This window comes from Gymnoscopelus braueri (assembly GCF_963280865.1).
Source record: "Gymnoscopelus braueri genome assembly, chromosome: 20".
Taxonomy (NCBI): domain Eukaryota; kingdom Metazoa; phylum Chordata; class Actinopteri; order Myctophiformes; family Myctophidae; genus Gymnoscopelus; species Gymnoscopelus braueri.
This window is the reverse complement of record NC_137622.1, coordinates 36,890,781-36,914,779: the sequence shown is the minus strand read 5'-3', so window position 1 is coordinate 36,914,779 and position 23,999 is coordinate 36,890,781. Positions and strand designations below refer to the sequence as shown.

At 44.2% G+C, this 23,999-nt stretch overlaps 1 protein-coding gene across 1 annotated transcript in view; it reads left to right on the top strand.

Annotated features, from left to right (window-relative positions):
• LOC308076053 (uncharacterized protein) overlaps positions 1-23,618 on the top strand; it is a 29,006-nt gene extending 5,388 nt beyond the window's left edge. Inside the window, exons 3-8 of the mRNA XM_080416157.1 lie at positions 10,880-11,248; positions 12,187-12,362; positions 13,642-14,311; positions 15,560-18,220; positions 21,210-21,354; positions 23,039-23,618. Coding sequence (XP_080272283.1) covers positions 10,880-11,248; positions 12,187-12,362; positions 13,642-14,311; positions 15,560-18,220; positions 21,210-21,354; positions 23,039-23,314 — 4,297 coding nt within the window. The 3' untranslated portion in view covers positions 23,315-23,618. The remainder of the gene's footprint in view (positions 1-10,879; positions 11,249-12,186; positions 12,363-13,641; positions 14,312-15,559; positions 18,221-21,209; positions 21,355-23,038) is intronic.
• The last annotated feature ends 381 nt before the right edge of the window (positions 23,619-23,999 follow it).

The window sequence follows — 23,999 nt, the reverse complement described above, 5'->3', positions numbered from 1 at the left end:
AACCGAGCCGTGTAATAAATAGAAATAAACAACATTACAAACCAAAATGTTTTTGCGAAAACAAATGGGTTTTTAGCAGCTTTTTAAAGGCATCGACTGACTGCATTTTTTTAGGGACAGTGGTAAGCCATTCCAGAGAGTGGGGGCTACCACTGCAACAGCTCGATAACCTTTTGTTTTCAGCCTTGTTATAGCGACAATAAGAAGGCATTTGTCTGAAGACCTAATAATCTCACATTAGCCTCGGGAACCCATGCCTTTTTTTTTTGGTTTCTCACATTGACCTTGGGGTGCAGTGGTTAGGTTGAATAATTTGGGGCCAGCCTGTGGAGAGCTTTATTATAGGTGATTAAAATTAAATTAAAATTCTACAGTCAACGTGTAGCCAATGTAATGAAGCAAGCTAGACAGCAGTGATGGAAGAAGTACTCAAATTCTTTACTCAAAGTATCAATACCACAATATGAAAATATTTCAAAAATAGCTGACCTACAAGCTCACAAGATCAGCTATTTTCAAATAGCCAAAGTTTGAATAGGGCTGAAGTGGTTAATGTATGTTTTTTAATAATACGTTTCCAATTTCTCCAAAGTTGTAGTGGAGTAAAAAAGTGCAATATTTGCCTCTGGGATGTAGTGAAATTGGAAACACATTTACAGTAAATTTAAAATACCTCAAAATAGTACTTAAGTACAGTACTTTCCACCACTGCTAGAGACAGCTTTATTGTTCCAAACAGCTTACTGTACACAAACAGACCTTTAAAGTATTTGCCCCTGGAAGCAGCATGCAGTCAGAACAGAAAGCCTACAAACATTTTTGTTCTGAAGAATGTAAAGCAGAGGTCATGTGTTCAGGAAGAACACTCTCCAGGCAATGTCTTTATTATGAAGCATGGTAGGCTAATGTATAGCATTAACATGACCATGATAATTAACTATGGCTGACAATGTGTAGTTTAGGCCCAACTGTTTGGTTTGGGTGGGAAATTCACGCAAGTATGAAAAGTATGTCGCACGCACGCACGCACGCACGCACGCACGCACGCACGCACGCACGCACGCACGCACGCACGCACGCACGCACGCACGCACGCACGCACGCACGCACGCACGCACGCACGCACGCACGAACACACACACACACACACACACACACACACACACACACACACACACACACACACACACACATAGAGAGAGTAATTCAAGCTGCAATTCAGAACCTCTTTTAGTGAATAAAACATGATTTTAACCAAGGTGTATGGTTAAGTATGTTAATACAATGTAAAGTAGCAAATCTGCAGAGGTTGGAGGTGGTCTCCCTACTCTTCCACTGAGGAATTTACACTCCATATTTTATGGGTATATATAGGAACACTACTGGTTGACAAGAGGTATTACCTGAATCTCAAAGTGCAATATCCCCCCCCCCCTACCTGTATACAACTGAGCATTCCATCTTAGTTCACTGGTTGAACGTTTGCCTGTGGGTTCGAATCCAGAGAAGGACATTAAACTTATGGATTGCAGCTTTGTACCACTTGAATCCCATTATCGCTATTCTGGGGGGGGGAACATTCGCCATAGAAATGGCAGATCTACAAGCTCACAATGGGTCACGTTGTGGTCCAAGCATAGCCTCGCGTAGCCAGACTATATCACTGCGTGGATATGAGTCTGGTGCTTCCGTGAGGACGTTTTTTTCCCCAAGGGGCGGGATCAAAACAATGGCCCATGACGCAATTGGTTAGACCTACAACCAACTACCAATTACAGTCTCCCATATTCTAATACTGGGCCCTGATTGGTTACCCACGTCTTCTGGAGCAGGAAATGGATTCTCTATGGAGCGGTGCCAGACCCAAATCGCAGAGTGCAATTTTTTTTTGCACTCGCAGATTCGTCTGGTCCCAGGCTAGTCCAAGCACAGTCAGTACAGTTGCAACTCAGGTCTGTTTTACCAATAATATTATTAGAGGGTTTTAAGGACTAAAATCCCACTGTATATCGTTGCTGTCGGGCAGAAACCTCTTATCTCCATATTTTAAATGTACTTGATCATACTACAGCGTCACACAAAAGCATCAAAAGTAGCAGATGCACAAGCTCAAAAAGCTGCACGAATTGACACGTTTTGACACGTGGACAGACGGACAGACAGACAGACAGACAGTCGTGACAATGTTATGGATATCTGAATAAGTTACTCTTATGTGTGCTCCTGTACACCTTGTTTTGTAGTATTGATTGATTGAATACTTCATGTGTCAGAAATGTAAACAGCAGTTTGGTACAGTGAGACATTAAGGCTAAAACAAGAACACAAACAAGTCCTGGGGGACCTTGTTTCCATTGTGGTCCCTATATGTATTGTATTCAATTCATCAACTTAGCATACAAAATAATAATGATAATACATGTCATACAACAAATACAAACACTATACTGTATGTACAAAAGAGATGGGACATTTCTAAAGAAACCAGTGATTCACAACCTTTAGTTTAATGCAGGGGTCTTCAACGTTTTCAGGCCAAGGACCCCCTAGCTGAGAGAGAGATGAAGCAGGGACCCCCTCTATATTGTATAAAATTGCGTTTCAGGTTAAACTTTTTTTTGGTTTACTTGGTCTGCTCTTTTTTCCCTCTACACCTATACCTCTTTGCCAAAAATAGCCGATCTACAAGCTTGTAGGACCCCCTGTTGAAGACCCCTGGTTTAGTGGATGGTGTCAGAGTGTTTTGGTGTCAGAGTAGTAGAATGAGAACTTTCCCATGTTTTTTCTAAATTTGGGTGGTACCAGTCAGATCATGGTTACTCCCTCTAGTGTTGTGGCTATGGGTGTCACTCACTTTGGAGAAGTAGTCTGACAGGTATGAGGGCATTGAGAGAAGAGAGAGAGGATAGAGGATAGAGAGTGACACCAAATATCTTTGCTGAAAATAACCGATCTACTGCTCCAAGATCTCGGCCGTTAGATCGGCTATTTTCGGCGAATGTTCCGCCCAGAATAGGGATGCTAGGGTTCATATGGTTTAGGTGTCTGGCACAAGTATATTTACTCTCAAGTACTGATACTGCTTGTACTGGAGTATTTCCAATTGTCAATACTTTTACTTCTACTCCACTGCATCTCAGAGGCAAGTCATTTCACTCCACTACAGTTATTTGAAAACGTTAGTTACTTTGTAGATTTGGATTATTATTACAAAACATACATTTACAGTACCACTTCAGCATATTTTCAACAAAAAAAAAATGTATACATTTGAAAACTTGTGAAATGGGACATTCTGCGTAATGAGTACTTTTACTTTTGGTACTTGAATTATTTTGATGTCAATACTTTTGTACTTTTACTCAAGTCAAATTTGAATCGCAGACTTTTACTTGTAACAGAGGTTTCTGCCCGGCAGCAGCGAAAAGATGCAAAGCTTGTTGTCTCCGCCAGGCCGAAAGGCATGGCGAGAGAGGATGTTTTGCACCCCACCCCACCCTGTCCGTCCGTCCGTCCATCCGTCCGTTGTCCGTCCGTCTGTCTGTGAGCAGCTAATCTCCGGCACCGTTGGCTTGATCGCAGCGAAACTGTGCACACACACTCCCTGGATGCCAATTCAGAAATTCTGCCCCAAATGTTTCGCTTGGGCCCGTTATAGCGCCACCATGAGGCCCCTTTTTGACAGTACTCCTACATATTTTATCCAAACGTCACGCAAATCGGTACACAGTATCTCTATAGTTATGCAACAAAACTTTTCTTTCAGATGTTTTATATTCCATCCTGATTGGCTAAGAATGGCTTCCAAAGTTTGCATGAGTGCTCCGTTTTGCTCAAAATGCCATGAACACAGTGTGCAATTTCCGTGAAATTTTGCACGCACAGTCTCACTAGGCCGAGAAAGAAATTTCACTTGAAAAATATCAAATGAGCCTCTTGGTGGCGCTATAACAGGACGATTCGTGTTTTTACCTATAACTGCACCGATCTGTGTAAAACTTTGCACGCGCACTCCTTAGAGGCCAAGGAAAAACTTTTGCCCTGCATTTTTCACATCTGCCTTTTATAGCGCCACCAGGAGGCCGACTTGTGTAAAACATATTTTTGGATATTATTCCTTCATATTTTATCCAAATTTCATGCAAATCGGTACACATGATCTCTATAGTCATGTGATCAAGGCGGATCTGTTTGATTTTTCATATTCCATCCTGATTGGCTAAGATTGACATCTAAAGTTTGCAGGAGTGGCTCGTTCGGAACAAAATGCCGCAAATCATGAACGCAGCGTCCGATTGCGGTGAAACTTTACTCGCAGATTTGCACCACGTTGAGGACAAATGCCACCCTTTCTACTTTGCCCTATTATAGCGCCACCAACAGGCCAATTTTTTCTAAAACAAATTAAAAAAAAATATTACCCCTACAGATGTTGTCCAAACATCACGCAAATCGGTACATATTATCTCTTTAGTCAAGTGATCAAGACGGATCCGTCCGATTTTTCACATTCCAGCCTGATTGGCGAATTCTGAAAATTGCTCGACCACACTAACCTACCTGACCTGGCGGAGCCCTGTGCTCCGAGGAACACTTTTTCTAGTTAGCTTTGTATCTTTGTAGCTGAAGTTCAAACCAGCTCAATCTTTTTGTAGCTTTTGTAGCAGCTAAGAACGGCGGATGTATCTTTGTATCTTCATGTCGCTGCATGGGCCATGGCTTCCATTGAAAAACGATGGTAGCCTGTATCTTTGTAGCTGAGTCACATTTTCTCCCTATCAGATTTCGTAAACACTGCAGCTCAGTTCTTCAAGGAGCTGGTGGATAAAGAGATGTGCAAGAATGGCTTCAGCACTTTATTTTAAGCACATGCATGAAAGGTTCAACAGAACATTATGTAATTTGTGCTGTATCAGGTGATCTGGTAAAAAAAAAAAAAAAAAGATTATTATGGTCTCTGTGCACTTCAAGATATAACCAAAAAAAAATACGAAAATTGCCGATCTGTAAGCTCCCTACTTTTGATTCTTTTGTGTGACGCTGTAGTATGATCAAGAAGGGCATTAATTTCCAAAAAAACATCTGTCCAGGAAGAGGAGACCCATTTTCACTCGCTGAACATGATTGTATTCGTCTTTATCATGCCCATTGCCCACTGCTGAACCCTTTATGTAAACATACTCTTACTCGCTGTAGTACGCACTTGCAATTATTAGCAGCATAAGTGAGCTGGCAAGAAGAAAGCCATTGTGCGTGGCTATAAGCTGAGCCATTCTCCTACAGTCAGCATAACAGAGTAGACCTTGCATTACACACTGCATCTGCCATTACAATCACTGGAACGGAACATGGAAGACAGACCGAGCATAGCCATAACCTCTAAAGCAGTGGTTCTCAAACTTTTTCATGTCAAGGACCCCCACATTGACATGTATTTGGCCGCGGACCCCCCATCAGAAAAGGGTTTGTGCCAGGGACAAACATCAACGTTTTATTTGAGTAAAAGTACAAAAAATAGTGGCATCAAAATATCCAATTTCTTTCAACATTTTGTCTTGTCTTGTGTTTATCTACAAGCTCACAATGTGTCGCAATGCGATGCGTTGTGAACTTGTAGATCGGCCAATTTCAAATAGACAAAACGTAAAATAGGGCTTAATTGGTTAATGTATGTTTCGTAATAACCAACTAAATCTACAAAGTAACTAGTAACTGACTTTTCAAATAATTGCAGTGGAGTAAAAAGTACATTTGCCTCTTAGATAGCATGGACTAGAAGTATAAAACATCTAAAAATGGACATACTCAACTCAAGTCAAAGTACCACTGATTCTGTCTTGTCTCTGAAGTGAAACATGGGGCTGGTCTATAACTCTTTGTTTGATGTGTGTTTATCAATAGGCCCTTTCTTTGGAGGCACTGGCTGTGTGACGCACTTTACATTTTTTTTAAATGTTTTAACTGTCCCCAAACGATCAAGACCCTTGCAGTCAGTTTTGATGTAGTCTCGCATAGCCAGACAACTATTCCAGTTTGGAACTGCACATCCCGAAATCCGAGACAGGAAGCTGTCATCTGTTCGTCATTTCTGTTAACGAAAATATATATATTTTTTAATTTCCATTTCTGCTAACCAGCAAGCTATATATGCTTAGATGATTTTTATTCATATTAGGATACATTTGCGCGACTGTAAAGACGAAACGGAAGCTGGGAGGAGGAAGGCGTCACATCCGCTTTATCGCTTGATCAATATTCAGAGCTTCCGTTGCTCCAGACTGTGTGATGGAAGCATTTGAAAGTTGTGGGAGGCGTACGGTCCGGTCCGGCTTTCGAGACTAGTTTTGATTGCATGCCTCATGTTGTCTGGTGACGGGCCACAATCTGACTGCGATGCTTCCCCCCCTTGCAGTGGTGTAAAGTAACTTAAGTACATTTACTCAAGTACTGTACTTAAGTGCAGTTTTGGTCCTTTTACTTTACTGGAGTATTTCCAATTTTCACAACTTTATACTTCTACTCCACTACATCTCAGAGGCAAATATTGTACTTTTACACCACTATAATTAGTTTAGTTTAGTTACTAATTTAGTTACTAGTTACTTTGCAGATATAAATTATTATATTTTACCACTTCAGGCCTATTTTATACCTAGGCTATTTGAAAATAACCGATCTACAAGCTCACAACGCGTCGCGATGCGACGCGTTGTGAGCTTGTAGATCTGCTATTTTCAAACATTTTAGTACTTTTACTTTTGGTACTTTACTGAAGTAAATTGGGAATTCCGGACTTTTACTTGTAACGGAGTATTTATACAATACAGTATTGATACTTTTACTTAAGAAATGATGATGAATAGAGTTAGTTATCTCATAAAAAAAGTCACCCTGTGTAGTATCCATGCATAATGTCGCTGATCCACAGGCATCCACAGAAACTATAATTATACATGTGATGTAATGTAATTGTATTTTGTAATTGTATTGTAATGTAATTGTATTTCACCGTTTGTCTGTTTTCTGATGTTATTGTTTTTCTGTTTTTCTGTTTTGTGTGAGGACTGCGGATGAAAATTAGCATCTTTGCTAAATCCGGTGTATTTACGTTCATGTGACGTTCATTAATATGCTCTGTCCTGTCTAAATAAACAAATAAAGTAAAGTAAATACCCAAGATGGCAAGTGTAGGCCTACTTTAAATGCCTAGCTTTGTATATCGTCTCTGTCGGGTGTCCAAAACTGTTACTTTTCAGAATCCAATTTCAAAAATAGCAAAAGTAGCCGATCGACAAGCTCAATTCGAGCCGCGTTTCGAGCTTGTGAATCTGCTACTTTTGATGCCTGTGTGTGACACTGTAGTATGATCAAGTAGGGCGTTAATTTACGAAAAAAAAACACAAAAAGTTAGAATGTGGAGATAAGTGGTTTCTGCCCGACAGCAACGATATTCTTCAGTAAGTATGTTCCTGCTCTTGCATTGAACATAATGAGTCATACCCGTCTAGAATTGTGTTTGTAGTCTCAGGTTTCTGTATCATCCCAGAATGTTTCAGAGGTTTCAGAGGTAATATTGTAAATCAAATAGATTGCATCCTGTTGAGCTGCAACTAAAGCTGCAAGGTTCTTTACCATCAAAGATTATTATTTTATTTTTTTGCCATGTAGTATTTTAAAGAGCCCGTAAACAGGAAATGCCCTGTTTTGGGCATTGTGCTTTAGTTTAAGTCTAGTATTAGTTGACAAAATGTACTGTTGATCTAAAATGTATTTTGGCGGGCCGTAATAGCATCGTATAATGCCTGATTTATACTTGCTGCAGGCCGAAAATAGCTGATCTAATTTACAAGCTCACAAAGAGATGCAGAGAGAGACAGAGATACAGAGAGCTTGTAGATTGGCTATTTTCGGAACGCGACACCCACACGCAGCCAAGCATAAAATGACTTAGTTCTACTGGATCTCTTCACTAGTAGTTTGTATTTGTTGACGAAATTGTCAATATAGTCTAGTATAGTTTTAGTCATCATACTGTATAGCTTACTTTTTATTTAGTTATTATTGTTTAGTTTTCGTCAGTGAAAAAAGGTGGTCGACGAACATTTTTCGTCATAGTTTTACTCGACGAAATTAACACTGTTTGCGGCCAAAATATTTAATGGAAAACAACGTTTTGGTCGCACTGACCATCAGGTACAGTATCTGTACCTCAGATACCTGATGAAGGTCAGTGTCACCGAAATGTTGTATTCCCCATTAAATATTGAAATACTTAGTAAGTGAAGACAGTGTGCGGGATTCCTTTTTTCATGCATTGACCCTGATTGCCTGCTCTTACGCACCTGTCCTTGAAGTAGGTGTGCAGAAGGACCTTCTTGACTACACAAAAATAGCTACAATAGCCGGTCACGTTGAGAGCTTGTACATCAGTGGTTGTCAAACTTGTCAGGCTGTGTCCCCCCAAAACAATTATATTTGAACTGGGGACCCCCCCCCCCCCACCTTGACAAACACTTGGAATTGTATGAGCTGAGGCGTTATATGTGGTTTGTTCCATAGATAAATATCGTGAAAATAGCCAATCTACAAGCTTACAACGCCTCAAGGCGTTGTGAACTTGCAGAACGACATTTTCAATTTATTTCCCTATTTTTTAGGCCATATTTGACAATTCGGCCAATGTTTGACTAATTTTTATTGTATTTTATTTTTGTCTTAAAAGTCAATACATTGTCACTTGAGAAATGTGCAGATAGTGTGTTGGTTTGTTTACTGTTGAGTGAGAAAACAATGTTGCATATTAAGCAAATCATATGGGGACCCCCAAACATCATTCGTTCATTAAGCGTAAACGAGGCAAAGGTTTGAAACAAACATGATATATTGATTTGACCGTCAAATCGCCCCCCATGCAGCCCTTCAGTGTGGAACATTATCCCACCGTCCGACATTCGAATGGAGCAAAAGCAACAACGGCGCGGCAACATCTGGCTTTAATTGCAGGCCCTCCTCGGTTCCCCTCGCCGCTTCACTGTGTTCTCTGAAAGTCACATTGAATTCCAAAAGCGTTTATTTTGGCTCCGGAGCATGTTTCTGGTCGTCGCCGAGAGAGAGAGGGGGAGAGAAAGAGAGAGAGAGAGAGGGGGACTGGGAAGACTTCCACCACAGTCAGCTGTTTGGAACAGGCTTGTCACACACACAGTACCGTACAAACATAAGCACCGGGTGGCAGGTGGCTGGTGGGAGGAGGGGGGGGGGGGGGCTGGGAACTTGGATTACAATATGCCCTGCTTGGAGAGGGTCCATTAAATCAGTAGTTCTCAAACCTTGATATATTGTTTGGCCGCGGATCCCCGTCTGAAAATGTTTGTGTGCCAGGGACCCCCAGAAGAGAAGATTTATGTTAAAAAAAATGCAAAGATATTCACGATTTTTCTAACACTTTCAAGATTTTTCGACACATGTTCAAAAAATAGCATGTACAAGCTCGCGGCACGGCACGAAGTGATGCGTTGTGAGCTTGTTCATGTGCTATTTTTGAGAACCACTGTTCTAAACCACTGTTCTAAATCCTACGAGTTTTCTGAGAAACATAATTATGTTTCTCGGAAAACTCTTGTATAGCTATAGCAACATATTATGTTGCTATAGCTATCTATAAATAACTCAAATCTAAAATGACACAGACGCTGTCCCGGTTTTAATGGGTTAACATAGCATAACAATTTCAACCACTTGAACCTTATACCGACTTGAAAATAGCCGATCTACAAGCTCACAAACCGTTGCATTGCGACGTGTTGTGGGGCTTGTGAGTTGCGATGTGACGCGCCGTGAGCTTGTAGATTGGCTTTATTTTCTAAAGTTCTTGAGAACAGATTTTGGAATGTGTTTGAAACATTTTAACACCACATATCTTGTATGGGGCTCCCTGGCACAAAATATTTTGAGATGTGGGTCCACGGTAGCCTGGTAAACCCCCCTCCCTCCGGAAATCTCATTTGCATTTGGTTTCAGGAAGGAGGGTCTGGGATTGCTCACAGAGTAAAGCTGCCCGAACCACTGCGCATACGAACCAATCAGCGGCTGCTAGGGGCGGGATCATCCAATCACCTGCCTAGTAGCTTGAAAAAATGAAACTCCGTCTGTCATCGATTCTGCGCCCGGAGTCTCAGATGCAAGTACGCTGTGAAACAAAATGTGTGTCGCAAGCTTCTTCCATTTGACGGAGTGAGGTTAGGTCCACGGCCAAATATATATTAATCTGGGGGTCGTTGACATGAGTAAGTTTGAGAATCACTGTATTTATACCCATTAAAACCAGGAAAGTATCTGTGTCATTTTAGATTTTAGCTATATAGATAACACATTGGTTGGCTATTCAAAAATAGCAGATATACAAGCTCAAGATTTGCAAACATTTTTGCAAATCTTTGAAAAAACAAATTCCTCAAATTTTGTAGCGAACATTTTTAATTCAAATCTTTGCTTCTTGGGGGGTCCCTGGAACAAAATATTTTGAGACGGGGGTCCGCGACCTGAAAAGGTTTGAGCACCACTGATACAGCAACATACGTTTTCCCAGACAACTGTTTAGGATTTAGAAGACATTTGTAGAATCGGCCTCAGGTCTTAACAGGTTAAATGGCATTGTTGTCAAACGCAGTGGTCATGAAAACAGGACATCGTTTGAGAACCCCTGGCCTAAGCTGACTGCCCTCTCTCTCTCTCTCTCTCTCTCTCTCTCTCTCTCTCTCTCTCTCTCTCTCTCTCTCTCTCTCTCTCTGTCTCTCTGTCTCTCTGTGTCTCTCTCCCTCGTGTGTGTGTGTGTGTGTGTGTGTGTGTGTGTGTGTGTGTGTGTGTGTGTGTGTCCTTGCAGGTGGCTCAAGCTCCACTCCAGGGTGGGCCGCAAGGAGAAGGAGCGCGGCGAGCTGCAGACGACCGTCCAGTTCACGCGCAACAACATGACGGCCAGCATGTTCGACCTCACGCTGAAGGACAAGCCGCGCTCGGCCTTCGGCAAGCTCAAGGACCGCGTGACGGGCCGCAAGAGGGGGGACGTGGAGTCCTCCTCGGCCATCGTCCCGGGCCGCTTCGCCGCCCTGTCGGGGTCCCTGGGCCAGCCGTTTGGGGAGGGGGGAGGAGGACGAGGAGGAGGAGGAGGGGAGGAGATCACCAGAGACGTACAACAAGTACCAGAGGAGAAGAGGAGCAAGATGAAGGACTTCTTCAAGGGGAAGCTGCGCAGGTCCGATTTAGGCCTAATCGCCCTGATGGCAACTCTTTTTTTGGATAATTGCAATCATTTAACCCATTAAGACCTGAGGCGATTCTTTAAAAAAATCTAAATCCTAACAGTTTTTTGAAGAAAATATAAAAAAAAAAATTTCACGATTTTTTCAAAAATAGCAGATCTACAAGCTCGTAGCGCGGCACTCGGTGCCGCGCTATGAGCTTGTATATCTGCTATTTTTGAATAGCCAAAGGCATCTAAGCGTTCCAGGTATCAATGGGTTAAGATAATCGTAATTATTTGACGTAATAGCAATTCATTTTGCATAATCGTCAGAATCGTTTCCATTCATTCGTGTGAATTAATAGTTGATTAATAGTGCAAAATAGCTGATCTACTATCTACGCGTTTTGTCTCGATGTGTTGTGAGCTATTTTAGAGCAATCCAGAAACTTTCTGTGCTATGGCCATGTTTTGTACATAATATATCGTCTCTGTTGGGTGGAAACCTCATGTCCAAAACTATTGCTTTTAAGGATTCAAATTCAAAAAGTAGACAAAGTAGCTGATCCACAAGTTTCGAGCTTGCAGATCTGCTACTTTTGATGCTTTTGTTTGACGCTGTAGTGTGATCAAGTAGGGCGTTCATTTATGAAAATAAAATAAAAGTTATGTTACTATGGAGATAAGAGGATTCTGCCCGACAACAACGATATTGTGATAATTGGTACCGGTCACTGTTCGTATCATTTCTGTGTATATTTAAGTTATTTTTCATATCTGCCCTGTGCCTCTTTTTTTTAATTTACAAAGCGTAGAAGGCAAACAGAAATGGAATTTTCATTTACAGTAATATGTTCAATGCAACAAAAAATAAATCTTCACAATTAAACGGTTATAATCGCCAATTAACCGTCAACTAAATAAGTCGCAATTAACCATCATCCGTATAGGTCCGATGACACCCGGTCCTGCTCGTCGCTGGCTTCAGAGAGCAGCATGTCATCTGTGGCCAGTGAGAACCCCCCGCCCAGTCTGGACCTCCTGGCGGACCCCCCCAGCTCTCCCATCTACAGTCCCAAGGTCAAAGTGGACTCCCACTACGGAGAGACAGACCTAGCTAAGAAAGGTAAGGTTTCTAACCCTTTTAAGACCGGTAACGCGTCTATGTGTCATTTTAGATTTCTTTGACTATTCAAAAATAGCAGATATACAAGCTCATAGCGCAGCACATTTGTAGATCTGCATTTTTTTTGTAAAAAACATGAAACTTTGTGCAAATATTAGATTTTTCTTTTTAAGCAGACATTTGTAACTAAAATCTTTACTTCTGGGGGCCCCTGGAACTAAATATTTTACAAATGTTTGCTTTAAAAAAAAATATATATATATATATTCAAAGATTTGCACACATTTTCACGATTTTTCAAAAATAGCAGATCTACAAGCTCGTAGCGCGGCACTCGGTGCCGCGCTATGAGCTTGTAGATCTGCTATTTTTGAATAGCCAAAGAAATCTAAAAAATGACAGATTCCCGGTCTTAATGGGTTAATGCTAATTGTTCGGGCACAGGAAGGAATATAGTAAATAAGATAAAATGTTGTTGTATTGTTCATGTTAATTTGTAATAAATATGTTCATATTTATTTGTGATAACTTAAGCCCTATATACTTGGGTCGTATGACGAATGGTGAAAATAGCCGATCTTCAAGCTCACGCGCTTGTTAGCTTGTAGATCGGCTATTTTAACTATTTCTGTCAAATTTCTTTTTAAATGTCTGCCTATAGTGACATATACATAACCTAACCCATACATGGGGCAACTGCCGGCCCGGGGGCCACATGCGGCCCCCACCTTCACTTAATGCGGCCTGCAGGTTAATATCGGCATACTGATACATTATTGATTTCAGCTGTTACAATTCCAAACATGCAAACATGACCCGCTTCAATTACTTCAGTCTATATTAGTAGCTTAATGACTAGTATTAAAATTCTGCTGTCTTTTTTGTATGTATTTGTATTTAAGTTCATAAAGTTAACATAAGTATTAAATGCATTTGAAATTAAATGCAACTACCGTACTGTAAATGCATTTTAAATTAAATAAAAATGTAACTTTCCAATTGAAAAATAGCAAAAAAAAATCTGGATTCCAATTAAAAAATAGCAGATCTACAAGCTCAAAACGTGTCGCACTGCGACACGTTTTGAGCTTGTAGATCTGCTATTTTTGCTACTTTTGTGTGACATAGAATGGTGTTACGACATTCATTTATGAAAAAAGATAAGTGCAAGGGCAGTATGTACCATGTGGCCCTCTGGTGTGAGTGTGGAAATATAAGTGGCCCCTCTCCATCATCAAAGTTGCATCACCCCTAACCCCGACCCGTGTCGTTCCAACAGTGCTCACCACCCAGCACACCACCAAGGTGCTGACCCACAAGCGCGCCTTCAGCGACGAGGCCAGCGGGATCACGACGACGGCCGGCGCGCCCCGGCCGCGTCCCGCCATGGAGTCCATCATGGGCCTGACCCAGTCCAAGTCGTCCCTGTGCATCAACGGGAGCCACGTCTACGACTCGGAGCCCTCCACCCCCGTCAAGAGCGGCGGGGGTGGGGCCTCCAAGCTGGTCCTGCTGGAGAAATGCTCGCCGCTCTCCCGGTCCCTGCAGAACCTCACCAAGCGCGGCGGGGGAGGAGGAGGAGGAGGAGGAGGGGAGGACAAAGGCTCCTCCTCCGGCGGCGGCGGCGAGGGCCGACGCTGGTCCTTCGACAAGGGGAAGAAAGAGGACAAGGAGGAAGGGACGACGTCGTCGTCGTCGTCCTCCCAGGTGCAAAGCGCCCGCGTCGGGGCCAGTCCCGCTCAGCCGGGACAGGCGGTCCCCGCCTCGGCCGTCGCGCTCTCCCCCCCCGACAAAGGGAAGAAGGTGAGAAAGACGCTGTTCTCGACGGGCGGAGGCAGGAGCGACTCTCTCCCGGCCAAGTCGGAACACGGCCAGGCCGGTTCGTGGGCTCCTGAGGGGGGCCGGCTCAGGGGCTGGTTCGGCTCCGGTGACTCCCAGAACAAGCCAAGGTGAGTGACGACGGTCATTGCGGCGCCTCGACTCTGGTTCTCGAGAGGTTTGAAATGGTGTCTTCTTCTGACATTTGAGGCACCACTCCCCCCCCCGCCCCAACCTGTCCTGTACTAAGAGCAGTGGTTCTCAAATGTTTTCGTTTCAAGGACCCTAACCGTGGTTGATATGAGTTAGGCCACAGACCCCCCATTTGACATGTTTTTTTTTGTTATATCTGGGACCCCAATCTACACTGTAAGAGTGTTAATTTAACTCTGACAGTGTATATACATGGAACCAAATGGAACTGGTCCATTTGGTTCCATGTAAACACCGTCTGCGTTACAGACCCGTAACGGTCCATTTGGCTCCTAACTACAGTATCAATCATTTAGCTGGGGCGAACCCCCTGGCACGACCCCGACCCACCCACCCCCAAAGGACCCCCAAGGGGGGTCCCCACTTTGAGAACCAGTGGTCTAGAGTTGTGTCTCTGCTGACCCCCCCCCCCCCCCCCCCCAGCTCATTTGAAATGCATAATGTCATAATGTTCCTCCATTTTAACGGCATGTTGCCCCATACATAAACACATCTCATACAGTATTTCCCACACCATACGATTTTAAATATCTTGAACAAAATTTCATCTCCATTTTCATCTCTTGAAAAACACTTTTCAACCTGGCATCACGATTTTGGCCATATCTTTTTAGGCGAAAGATTTTGAACTTTCAACATCTAAAAAAAAAAGAGTGAAAAAGCTAAATCCGTCTTTCTTTATCACAGTTGCAATATCCTTGTGGCGTAGGAACAAAGTACAATATATGATGTGGGAAAATCATTTTCATGTTGCGCTGTGCTCACCCAAACAAATAACTGCCAATGCTGATGGCTCAAATCCCGAATGGCTAAAAAGCACTCTTCTTTTTCGTTAAGACATTTGCAATTGCGCTTTGCTTTGAAAAAAAGAATGGAAAAAAAAAAAAAAATTATGTTGCCGTTTCCATGATAATATAATTTTAAGATTTTTTTATTTATTTTAACGTCCATTGACCTTAAATAGCTCGAGGTTAGTCAAGCATTTCAATAGTGCAGCAGAAAGAATAAATCACACCCTTTGATCTGGAGAGTATCTCGAAAACGTTTTGGGTTGGTCATTCTCTTTTCCTTCTTGTTTGTGTAAAAAAAAGAAAGATGATCCTCCGTTGACTGGCTGGCACAGTATTAACTAAGAGGACTATACTTGTACCCTATTTCCTCCACAGGCTGGAAGGTTCTCCTAAGGTAGAAAGCAGCTCAGATGCACTCCCCCCTCCCCTCCCTCCCCGGTCACCCATTCACCACCCCGAGCCCTCCTCTCCCCCCGTCTCGCCCACCCATATCCCGCCCGAGAGTCACGGGAGTCATCACGCCAACAACAACCCCTTCACCCCTTCTCCCTCCCCCTCCCCGACCCCACCCATCTCCCCCTCCAACCCCTTCCTCCCTCGAATGCAGCGTAACCCCTTTTTTGTGGAGCTCATAGCCGAAGAGTCGCGCCGGTCCCCTCCCCTCGTGTCCTCCGGCTCGCCCCTCCCTCATTGCACGGCTCTGCCCTCCTCCTCCTCCTCCTCCGCCTCCCGGCCATGCATCCCCATGCCCGCCCCCTCCTCAGGCCCCGCCCCCCGCGTCGACGCCACCCCCCCAAAGAGGGTGCCCTCCATACGGCGGGAGCGCCCCAGGGCGGTAGCTAGGCAGGTGTCGCTTCCCGCCATGCTCCCGAGGCCGGTCACGCCCGGCTCCCTCGGTCATTTCACCCCTCGCTCCATGTCAGACAGTGGGGGAGAACAATGGGATGACTCCTTTGATGCGTTTGCCTCCAGCAGGCTCAACGCGCCAACGGGAGCGCTTCATCATCAGATGCCTTCGAGGGCTCAGAGACGGGGCAAACCGCCCGACGACGGTGACCGCGGCGGCGACGTCGAGGGACTGGATCCGCCGCCGCCGCCGCTGCCTCCGCGGAGGCCGCTGAGAAGCGCGTCGAGCGAGCTGTACTCCAACAGCTGGCTGCACAGAGGTCAGGAGCTCGCCGTCCAGAAAGAGGCCTGTCTTTTGTCACAAACCGGCGCGGCGTCCCGCCAACGCGCCAGGGAGGAAGAACAACAACGCAGAAGAAACAACCCGAGTAGCATGTCTCCGTCTCCGGACCCTCCGACGGCCAGTGAGACGTCGGAGTCCCTCAGCGGTCGCTCGCAGCCCAACGACGCAGGTTTGACCTCTTCGTCCGGGCTCCCGTCCGATTCAGACAAGCTGAAGAAGTTCAAGTACGAGCCGTTGGAGGACGACGTGCACTGCTGGAAGGGGATGCTGTTTGAGCAGGACCTGTACGGTCGCATTGGCAGCACAGGAAGCTATGGCGAGCCCAGAGTAAACGATGCACTTTTATCAGCAGCCCCAGAGGAGCCTGCCGGAAACCAGATTGCATCAAAGAGCACGGCTCCCTCTCAAAAAGCTGACATCACCGGGCCTAAAATGCTTCTTAACAGTGAGCTGACTGTTGCCGACCTTCTCAGCATGTCCGCTGATGCGACGGCTCCTAAATCAAACTCGAAAGCATTAAGTGTTGCTCCCGTTACATTAGAGCCTGTGGTATATTCTCCACCCCAGCAGCCCACGAGTGCAAACAATAACATGTCTTACTCTCTGACTTTGGAAGATCTGAATATGAATGTGAATAACTCTTTAGACTTTAGTTTTATTGATTCCGAAGGCTCCTCTCCGTCAGAAACAACAGCAGACACTCTCAGAGGTCTCAAAGACTTAGGCGAGAGTTTCCCACAACCGCCGGAAGATTCGCACGTAGCTGTTTACCACGAGGGGACAGTGGTCACGCCGGAGAACATGTTCGCTTTAAAAAACGCCACATCAGAGATGAACTCGTCCCTAGTGGACATGAGCGTATCGCCTGACAAAATGTGGCCAGTCTCCCCGGTTAGCGAAGAAGACACAAGCGAGAACCTCTTTTCTTCGTCCGATCTCGAAACCGAGCCCAGGCCGGTTCGTTTGAAAGGAGAAGAGGAATTTAGACAAACGGACGCCACGTTCGACGGTAACGGTAACGCCGAAGTCAAACTGCAGACCGCCTCTCACCAGATTGGGTCGTCGTCGTCGTTTTCCGGGGTGCTCAGTGCACGTGTGAGACCAAAAGGAGCGACCCAGGAAGTACACGGCGATGGAAGTCCATGCAGTCGGAGCAAAAAGGAAAACGATAAATGCAACGGTCTGTCGCATCCTGTGCGCAGGATTTCAGAGACCGGCGAAGGACCATTCTCGTATCAACCTGCCAACTCATCTCACTCTTCCTCACTGACATTAGATAAAGAGTCGATCTGCCTGGCAGATAATGATAAATCAGTCATTTCTTCATTAGAAACCCATAGTATGCAGTCAATTCCTAACAAAACCGGCAAGACGGAAAAGTCCTTGCCGGGACAAACGGCAGCCGGCGCTTTCGAAGACCTCCACGCGAGGGCAGCGCCAAACGTCACCCCTTCAAAGTCAAAGATTGGTCAATCTTTGCAAGACCCCGCACCACCACCACCACCACCACCCTCCTCTGTCTCCATCCCCTCTGCTGCCGCCGCCCTCCTCTCCCTGTCCAGTGACAGTATTAACGCACCGCCACCGGCTAACCACCACCCGCACCCTGCTGTCCCCCCCGGCCTGCACCCCTTAACCACGAGGCCTAGCGCTGACACCAGTGCTACTACTACTACTACTACTCTGGCGTTGGCACTGGTCAGGGCCGCTCTCCTCTCCTCCTCCTCCTCCTCTTCCTCCTACTCCTCCTCCTCCACTGCCCAGTCCCTGGTCGATGCACGGCACACACTTTTGCCTGAGGAGACACAGCCAGCTATCAGCTGCTACCTGGCCCTTCAGGAGAGCAGGTGAGAAAACCCTCACCATGAGAGAGAGAGAGAGAGAGAGAGAGAGAAAAAAAAAAGTTCAATGAACTCCTTTTAGGAATTTAACTATTAACCACTTTAGACCAGTGGTTCTCAAACCTTTTCATGTCAAGGACGCCCCAAATTGACACATATTAGCCCCGCGGACCCCCATTTGAAAAGATATGCCATGCAGGGACCCCCCCATATAAGAGAAGATTTTTTTTTACAGCCATAGCAGTGATTCTCAACCTTTTTAGTTTCAAGGAGTTTGATTATGCATATATATCCATTTTGGGACCCTCTCTGGGATCCCAATCTACACTGCAGTATCATCAGTGTTAACTCTGAGAGTGTGCAAATGGAACCTTAATGGACCTGTTGGAGGCCATTTGGTTCCATTCGTACACTCTCGGAGTTACAGACACATAAGGGTCCATTTGGTTCCTAACAATCAATCATTTGGCTTGAGGGAACCCCTCAAGGACCCCTTGGGGGTCCCCGGACCCCACTTTGAGAACCACTGACTTAGACCCTCTGTACTACGTAGTAAAAAAAAACGGACCTGAGTTGGCACTGTACTTGGTGCGTTCTTTTTTCCCCTCCCCCCTACCTGCACCGAATCTCTTCACCGAAAATAGTCGATCTACAAGCTCACAACGTGCTGTGTTGTGACACGCTGTGAGCTTGTAGATCAGGTATTTTCGGCGAATATTGCCCCCCCCCCAGAATAGCTGCTGAATAGATGCTAGGGCTCAAGTGGTTAACACTATAAAAGAGAGGATGTAGCCGACAGTTTACTACCAACTATACAAATTGGGAATTAATACTTATATTACATTTGTGGGGGTTTTTTGGTGTGGTGTTGTGTTTGTTTTTTCATTTTGCTGCTCTGATTCTTTATTTACAGTGGCGTGTAGATTAATTAAATGATTTGTATGCCACTGAAACCAGCCAGTTCATCCAAAGCCTGTTTGGATGAAGCCTGTTGTGCATTGTTCTTTGCTTTGCTTCATTTTTGATTTTTTTGTATAATATTCCACATCACGTGTTTCAGTTTGATGTTGTTACATTTTTTTTTTGCTATATGTGTTCTTACGCTGAGTTCTGCCTGAACTTAAGTCACCTGTGCTGCTACTTTGGCTACGTGCTAATGACAGCTGAAGTCTCCCGTGCCATATTGGGTACTGTATATGTATGGGTATTTTTCTATATAAAGATGATTGTGTTATAATAAATTGTGATGACAGAGTCCATGTACTTTTTCATCGTTTCTTTTCTGGATTGAATCCAAAGAGGCAGCGAAAATAACTTGCATAAGGGCAATACCCAAACGACAAAACAAATTTGCGTTGTACGAGTTGTTTCCTTGTTTTTGCCTCTTTTTGGATTCAATGCAAAAACAAACAATGAAAAGGTACACAGACCCATTTACGCAGCCATCTTGTTCTGGAGTCAGTTTTAAACCAGTATAATGACTGCAATTGAAACGATACAAATCAAAACCAAATTGGAATAGTTATAAAAGAGAAAGTAAAAAGAGAATATTTTTAATCATGAACTAAAATAGAATTGTGGCGGCCAATAGGGGCGGCCATAGCTGAGTGGTTAGTGAGCCCGCCTAGGGAGCCAGAGGCCCTGGTTGCCCCAGGTACGATTCCAGGCCAGGCCAGCAAATGTGTCAATGAAATGAAATTTGTCCCTGAGCAAGACTCTTAACCCCTAATTGCTCACAGGCCCTCATTGGAAACAAGACCGCAAGGACTTTCATAAACGGACCTGTTAAAGGAATTATCCTAATTGTGGGATGAGGATGGCTGATTTCAGCAGTCACACCTGGCCTGAGTCAATTTAATAGGAGCTAGGTGTGACTACCAGTGGTGTAAATTGTGGTTTGGTGTTCAATTGTGTTTCAGATTAAACTTTTTTTTTTTACTTGGTCTGCTCTTTTCCCCTCTACACCAAACCTCTTTGCCAAAAATAGCCGCTCTACAAGCTCACAACGCCTCGCAGTGCGAGGCATTGTGAGCTTGTAGATCTGCTATTTTTGTCTAAAGTTCTCTTCAGAAAAGGGATGCTAGGGTTCAAGTGGTTAATGTAAAAAAATAATAAATCATATCACAGAAAAATTTGGCGGCCCCACTGTAGTGACTCTTAGGACCCCCTACCCTAGGGGTATCTCACAGTGTGACTTTTAAAGCCCAGTTTATAATTGCGCACCTTCCACGCGCCGAAAATAGCCGATCTACAGCTCACATCAGTCTGTGTGACGTTGTGACTCAGGTGCAACTAAGTATAACTCTAAGTATATCCCAAACTCAAGTATAGTTATACAGTAACTCAAACACACTACTGCAGTGGTTCTCAAAGTGGGGTACCAGGAACCCTCAGGGTTCCTTCAGTGGGTTCCAAATTGACCCCGTAAAAGTTATTGGGGGTCCTTAACCCATTGAGGCCTGAGGTTCCGATTCTGCAAAATGTCTTCTAAATCCTAAACGGTTTTCTGAAAAAACGTATGTTTCTATATCGGTGGTTTTCAAACTTTTTCATGTCAAGGACCCCCAAAATGATATGAATTTGGCCGCGGACCCCCCATCTCAAAATATTTTGTTCCAGGGACCCCCCCCAGAAGCAAAGATTTGAGTTAATGTTTGCTTTAAAAGAATATATATATATTCAAAGATTTGCACACATCTTCACGTTTTTTTTCAAAAATAGCAGATCTACAAGCTCTCGATGCCGCGCTATGAGCTTGTATATCTGCAATTTTTTAATGGCCAAAGTGTAAAATAATGCTTTTTTAGCTCAAATAAAAAAGTGACACAGGTGCGTTCCGGGTCTTAATGGGTTAAAATGTAAACGTTTGAGAACCACTGCACTATTGTACGTTGCTGTGTCGTCTAATTGCTGTCAAAATATTTAGCCAATGGAGGTATTTATTTAACATTGTAACATCGATACTGAGGTGTTTATGCTTGCATCATCAATGCAGCCCACATCCAGTGAAGCCATTAACCAGTACAACCACTCAGCCTGAGAAGAAAGAAGGGCGTTCGGTCCTGGAGAAGCTCAAGTCCACCATCCACCCGGGCCGCGCTGCTCAGCAGAGTGCTGCTACTGAGGCTGACAAGGCCCAGGTACTGACCACTCCTACCACGCACGCACGCACGCACGCACGCACACACACACACACACACACACACACACACACACACACCCCTTACTATTGCCATATACCGTATTAATGATAATAATATCGCAAATGTATATAGCCGCTTTTCTAAGTACCCAAAGACGCTTTACATGGGGGGAGGAGAAAACAAGAAACTTTACAGAGCACCGAAGTCTGACGTAATTTACACATCCTACCTGGGTCGCGTTTTTTCCCCCCATTCTGAATTCCCGTAGACGTGTTTAATATTGCGTCAAATAAGAACAGTGTTCCAAAAATAAACAAATCCCAGCGGTTTGACTCTTAAAACGCTAGAAAATGCTAATGTTACTTCCGCCGAATTAGTTACATTTTCGCCAGAAACAGCCTGTATCAAATATGAGTGACTGACTATCAGAAACGATACAGAGCCACCTCCCTGACAATATCGCAGAGACAGTTTGTTTATTTTTGGACCACAATTCTTATAGGAGACGATTCTAAGATGACCCAATGTTATTCTCCATAGAGAAATTACTTTACGACCCAGGGGATGAACGAGTGACGTCAGGACGTCTGTACTCTATTAGGAAAAACCCTAAGAAAAGGCTAAGACTAATGAATATAAAATCAATTAGAAACCAGTGTTACACATCCTTTAATGGATGGTGTCAGGGTATTCCACATTTTGATGGCAGAGCATTAGCATGAGAATTTCCCCATGTTTGTTCTAAATGGTCTCTGGTGGTGTAGCCTCGGAAACCCATGCTTTTTTTTTGTTACAAAAGAAAAAAGCCTGGGAGAGCCATGCAGGAAAGATGGTCTTAGGACCTTGTTATATCCTAACCAATCAGAGTGCAGAGGGGCGTCACTCTAAATTTGGTGACGTCAGCGTGCTCCGTGCACAGGCCGGGGGGGGGGGGGGGGGGGGAGGGGAGGGGAGGCAGGGACATAGATTGGTGAAGCAATAGGAAGCCCCGCACGAATCCGGGCGGCTGGGTTTGGATCCGCCCTTCAAGACCAGTCTACTGGTGGTGTGGCTGTGGGTGTCACTCACTTTGGAGATAGTTTGATGGTACGGTATGAGGGTATTGAGGGCACTGTCTCTTTGACTATATATCTATATCATACATGGGCAACTGGCGGCCCCCACCTTCACTTAATGCATAGAAATACTGATATATTATTGATTTCAGCTGTTACAATTATTAGTCTACTGTATATTAGTAGCTTAATGACTAGTATTCAAATTCTATTGTCTTTTTTACGTCCAATGTATTTGTATTTAAGTTCATAAAGGTAACATAAGTAACTAAATGCATTTGAAATCAAATTAAAAAAGTGTTACTTTTCAGGATTCCAATTCAAAAATAGCAAAAAATAAATCAGGATTCCAATTCAAAAATAGCAAAAATAGCAGATCTACAAGCTCAAAACGCGTCGCGTTTTGGGCTTGTAGATCGGCTATTTTTGCTATTTTTGTGTGACATAGAATGGCGAAGTACGGCATTAATCAATTTACGAAAAAAAGTTAAAATACGGAAATAAGAGGTGTGAGCCCGACAGTATATGCAATGTGGCCCTCTGGAGTCAGTGTGGAAATATAGTGGCCCCTCTCCATCCTCAAAGTTGCATCACCCCTGCCTGATCTATATCACCTCATCCCTCAGGAGGCCGCCACCACCACGGTGGACCATTCGGCCCAGTACCAGAGCCTGACCAACATGGAGCTGATCTCGCTGCTGCTGCAGCAGGAGATGGACATGCAGAAGCAGCAGGCGTCCTCCGAGGAGCAGGCGGCGCTGCTGAGCAAGCGCGACGCCGAGCTGCGGAAGGTGAAGACGCAGGTGCGCGACCTGGAGGACTACATCGACAACCTCCTGCTGCGCATCATGGAGCAGACGCCCACGCTGCTCCAGGTGCGCGGCATCGCCAGGCACAAGTGACCCAACAAACACAGTGCCGGCGCCGGAGCGTGTGTTGTCGTCCCCCGTCCCCCCTCCCCAGCTTTGCGCGCCGCGCACACTTAAAGGGGCATGAAACCTTAGGCTGATTTTGTTGTTTGTTTTCCACTTCATGGTGAAAAACTACAGCAGGGTAAAAACATGGCAGGCTAGCCTGATACACTGACCTTAACACTGACCTTAACACTTATTGTACACGGTGATGTAAGCAACACAGCTGCAGCTAATCAAATCAGTGGTGGGATTTACTTGACTAAAGGTACAAAAGTATTGGTATCAAAATGTACTTAAAGTACCAAAAGTAAAAGTACTAAAATGTTGGGAAAATAGTAGATCTACAAGCTCACAACGTGTCGCGATGCGACACGTTGTGAGCTTGTAGATCTGCTATTTTCAAATAGCCGAGGTTTAAAATAGGGATAACGTGGTTAATGTATGTTTTATAATGTAAACGTTGATATCTGGAAAGTAACTAGTAACTATAGTTTTCAAATAATTGTAGTGGAGTAAAAGTAATTATTTATTTGCCTCTGATATGTAGTGAGAAGTAAAAGTATAGACAATTGGAAATACTCCAGTAAAGTAAAAGTACCTCAAAATTGTACTTAAGTACAGTACTTGAGTAAATGTACCTGGTGTAAAGTGACTTTACACCACTGCAAATTAA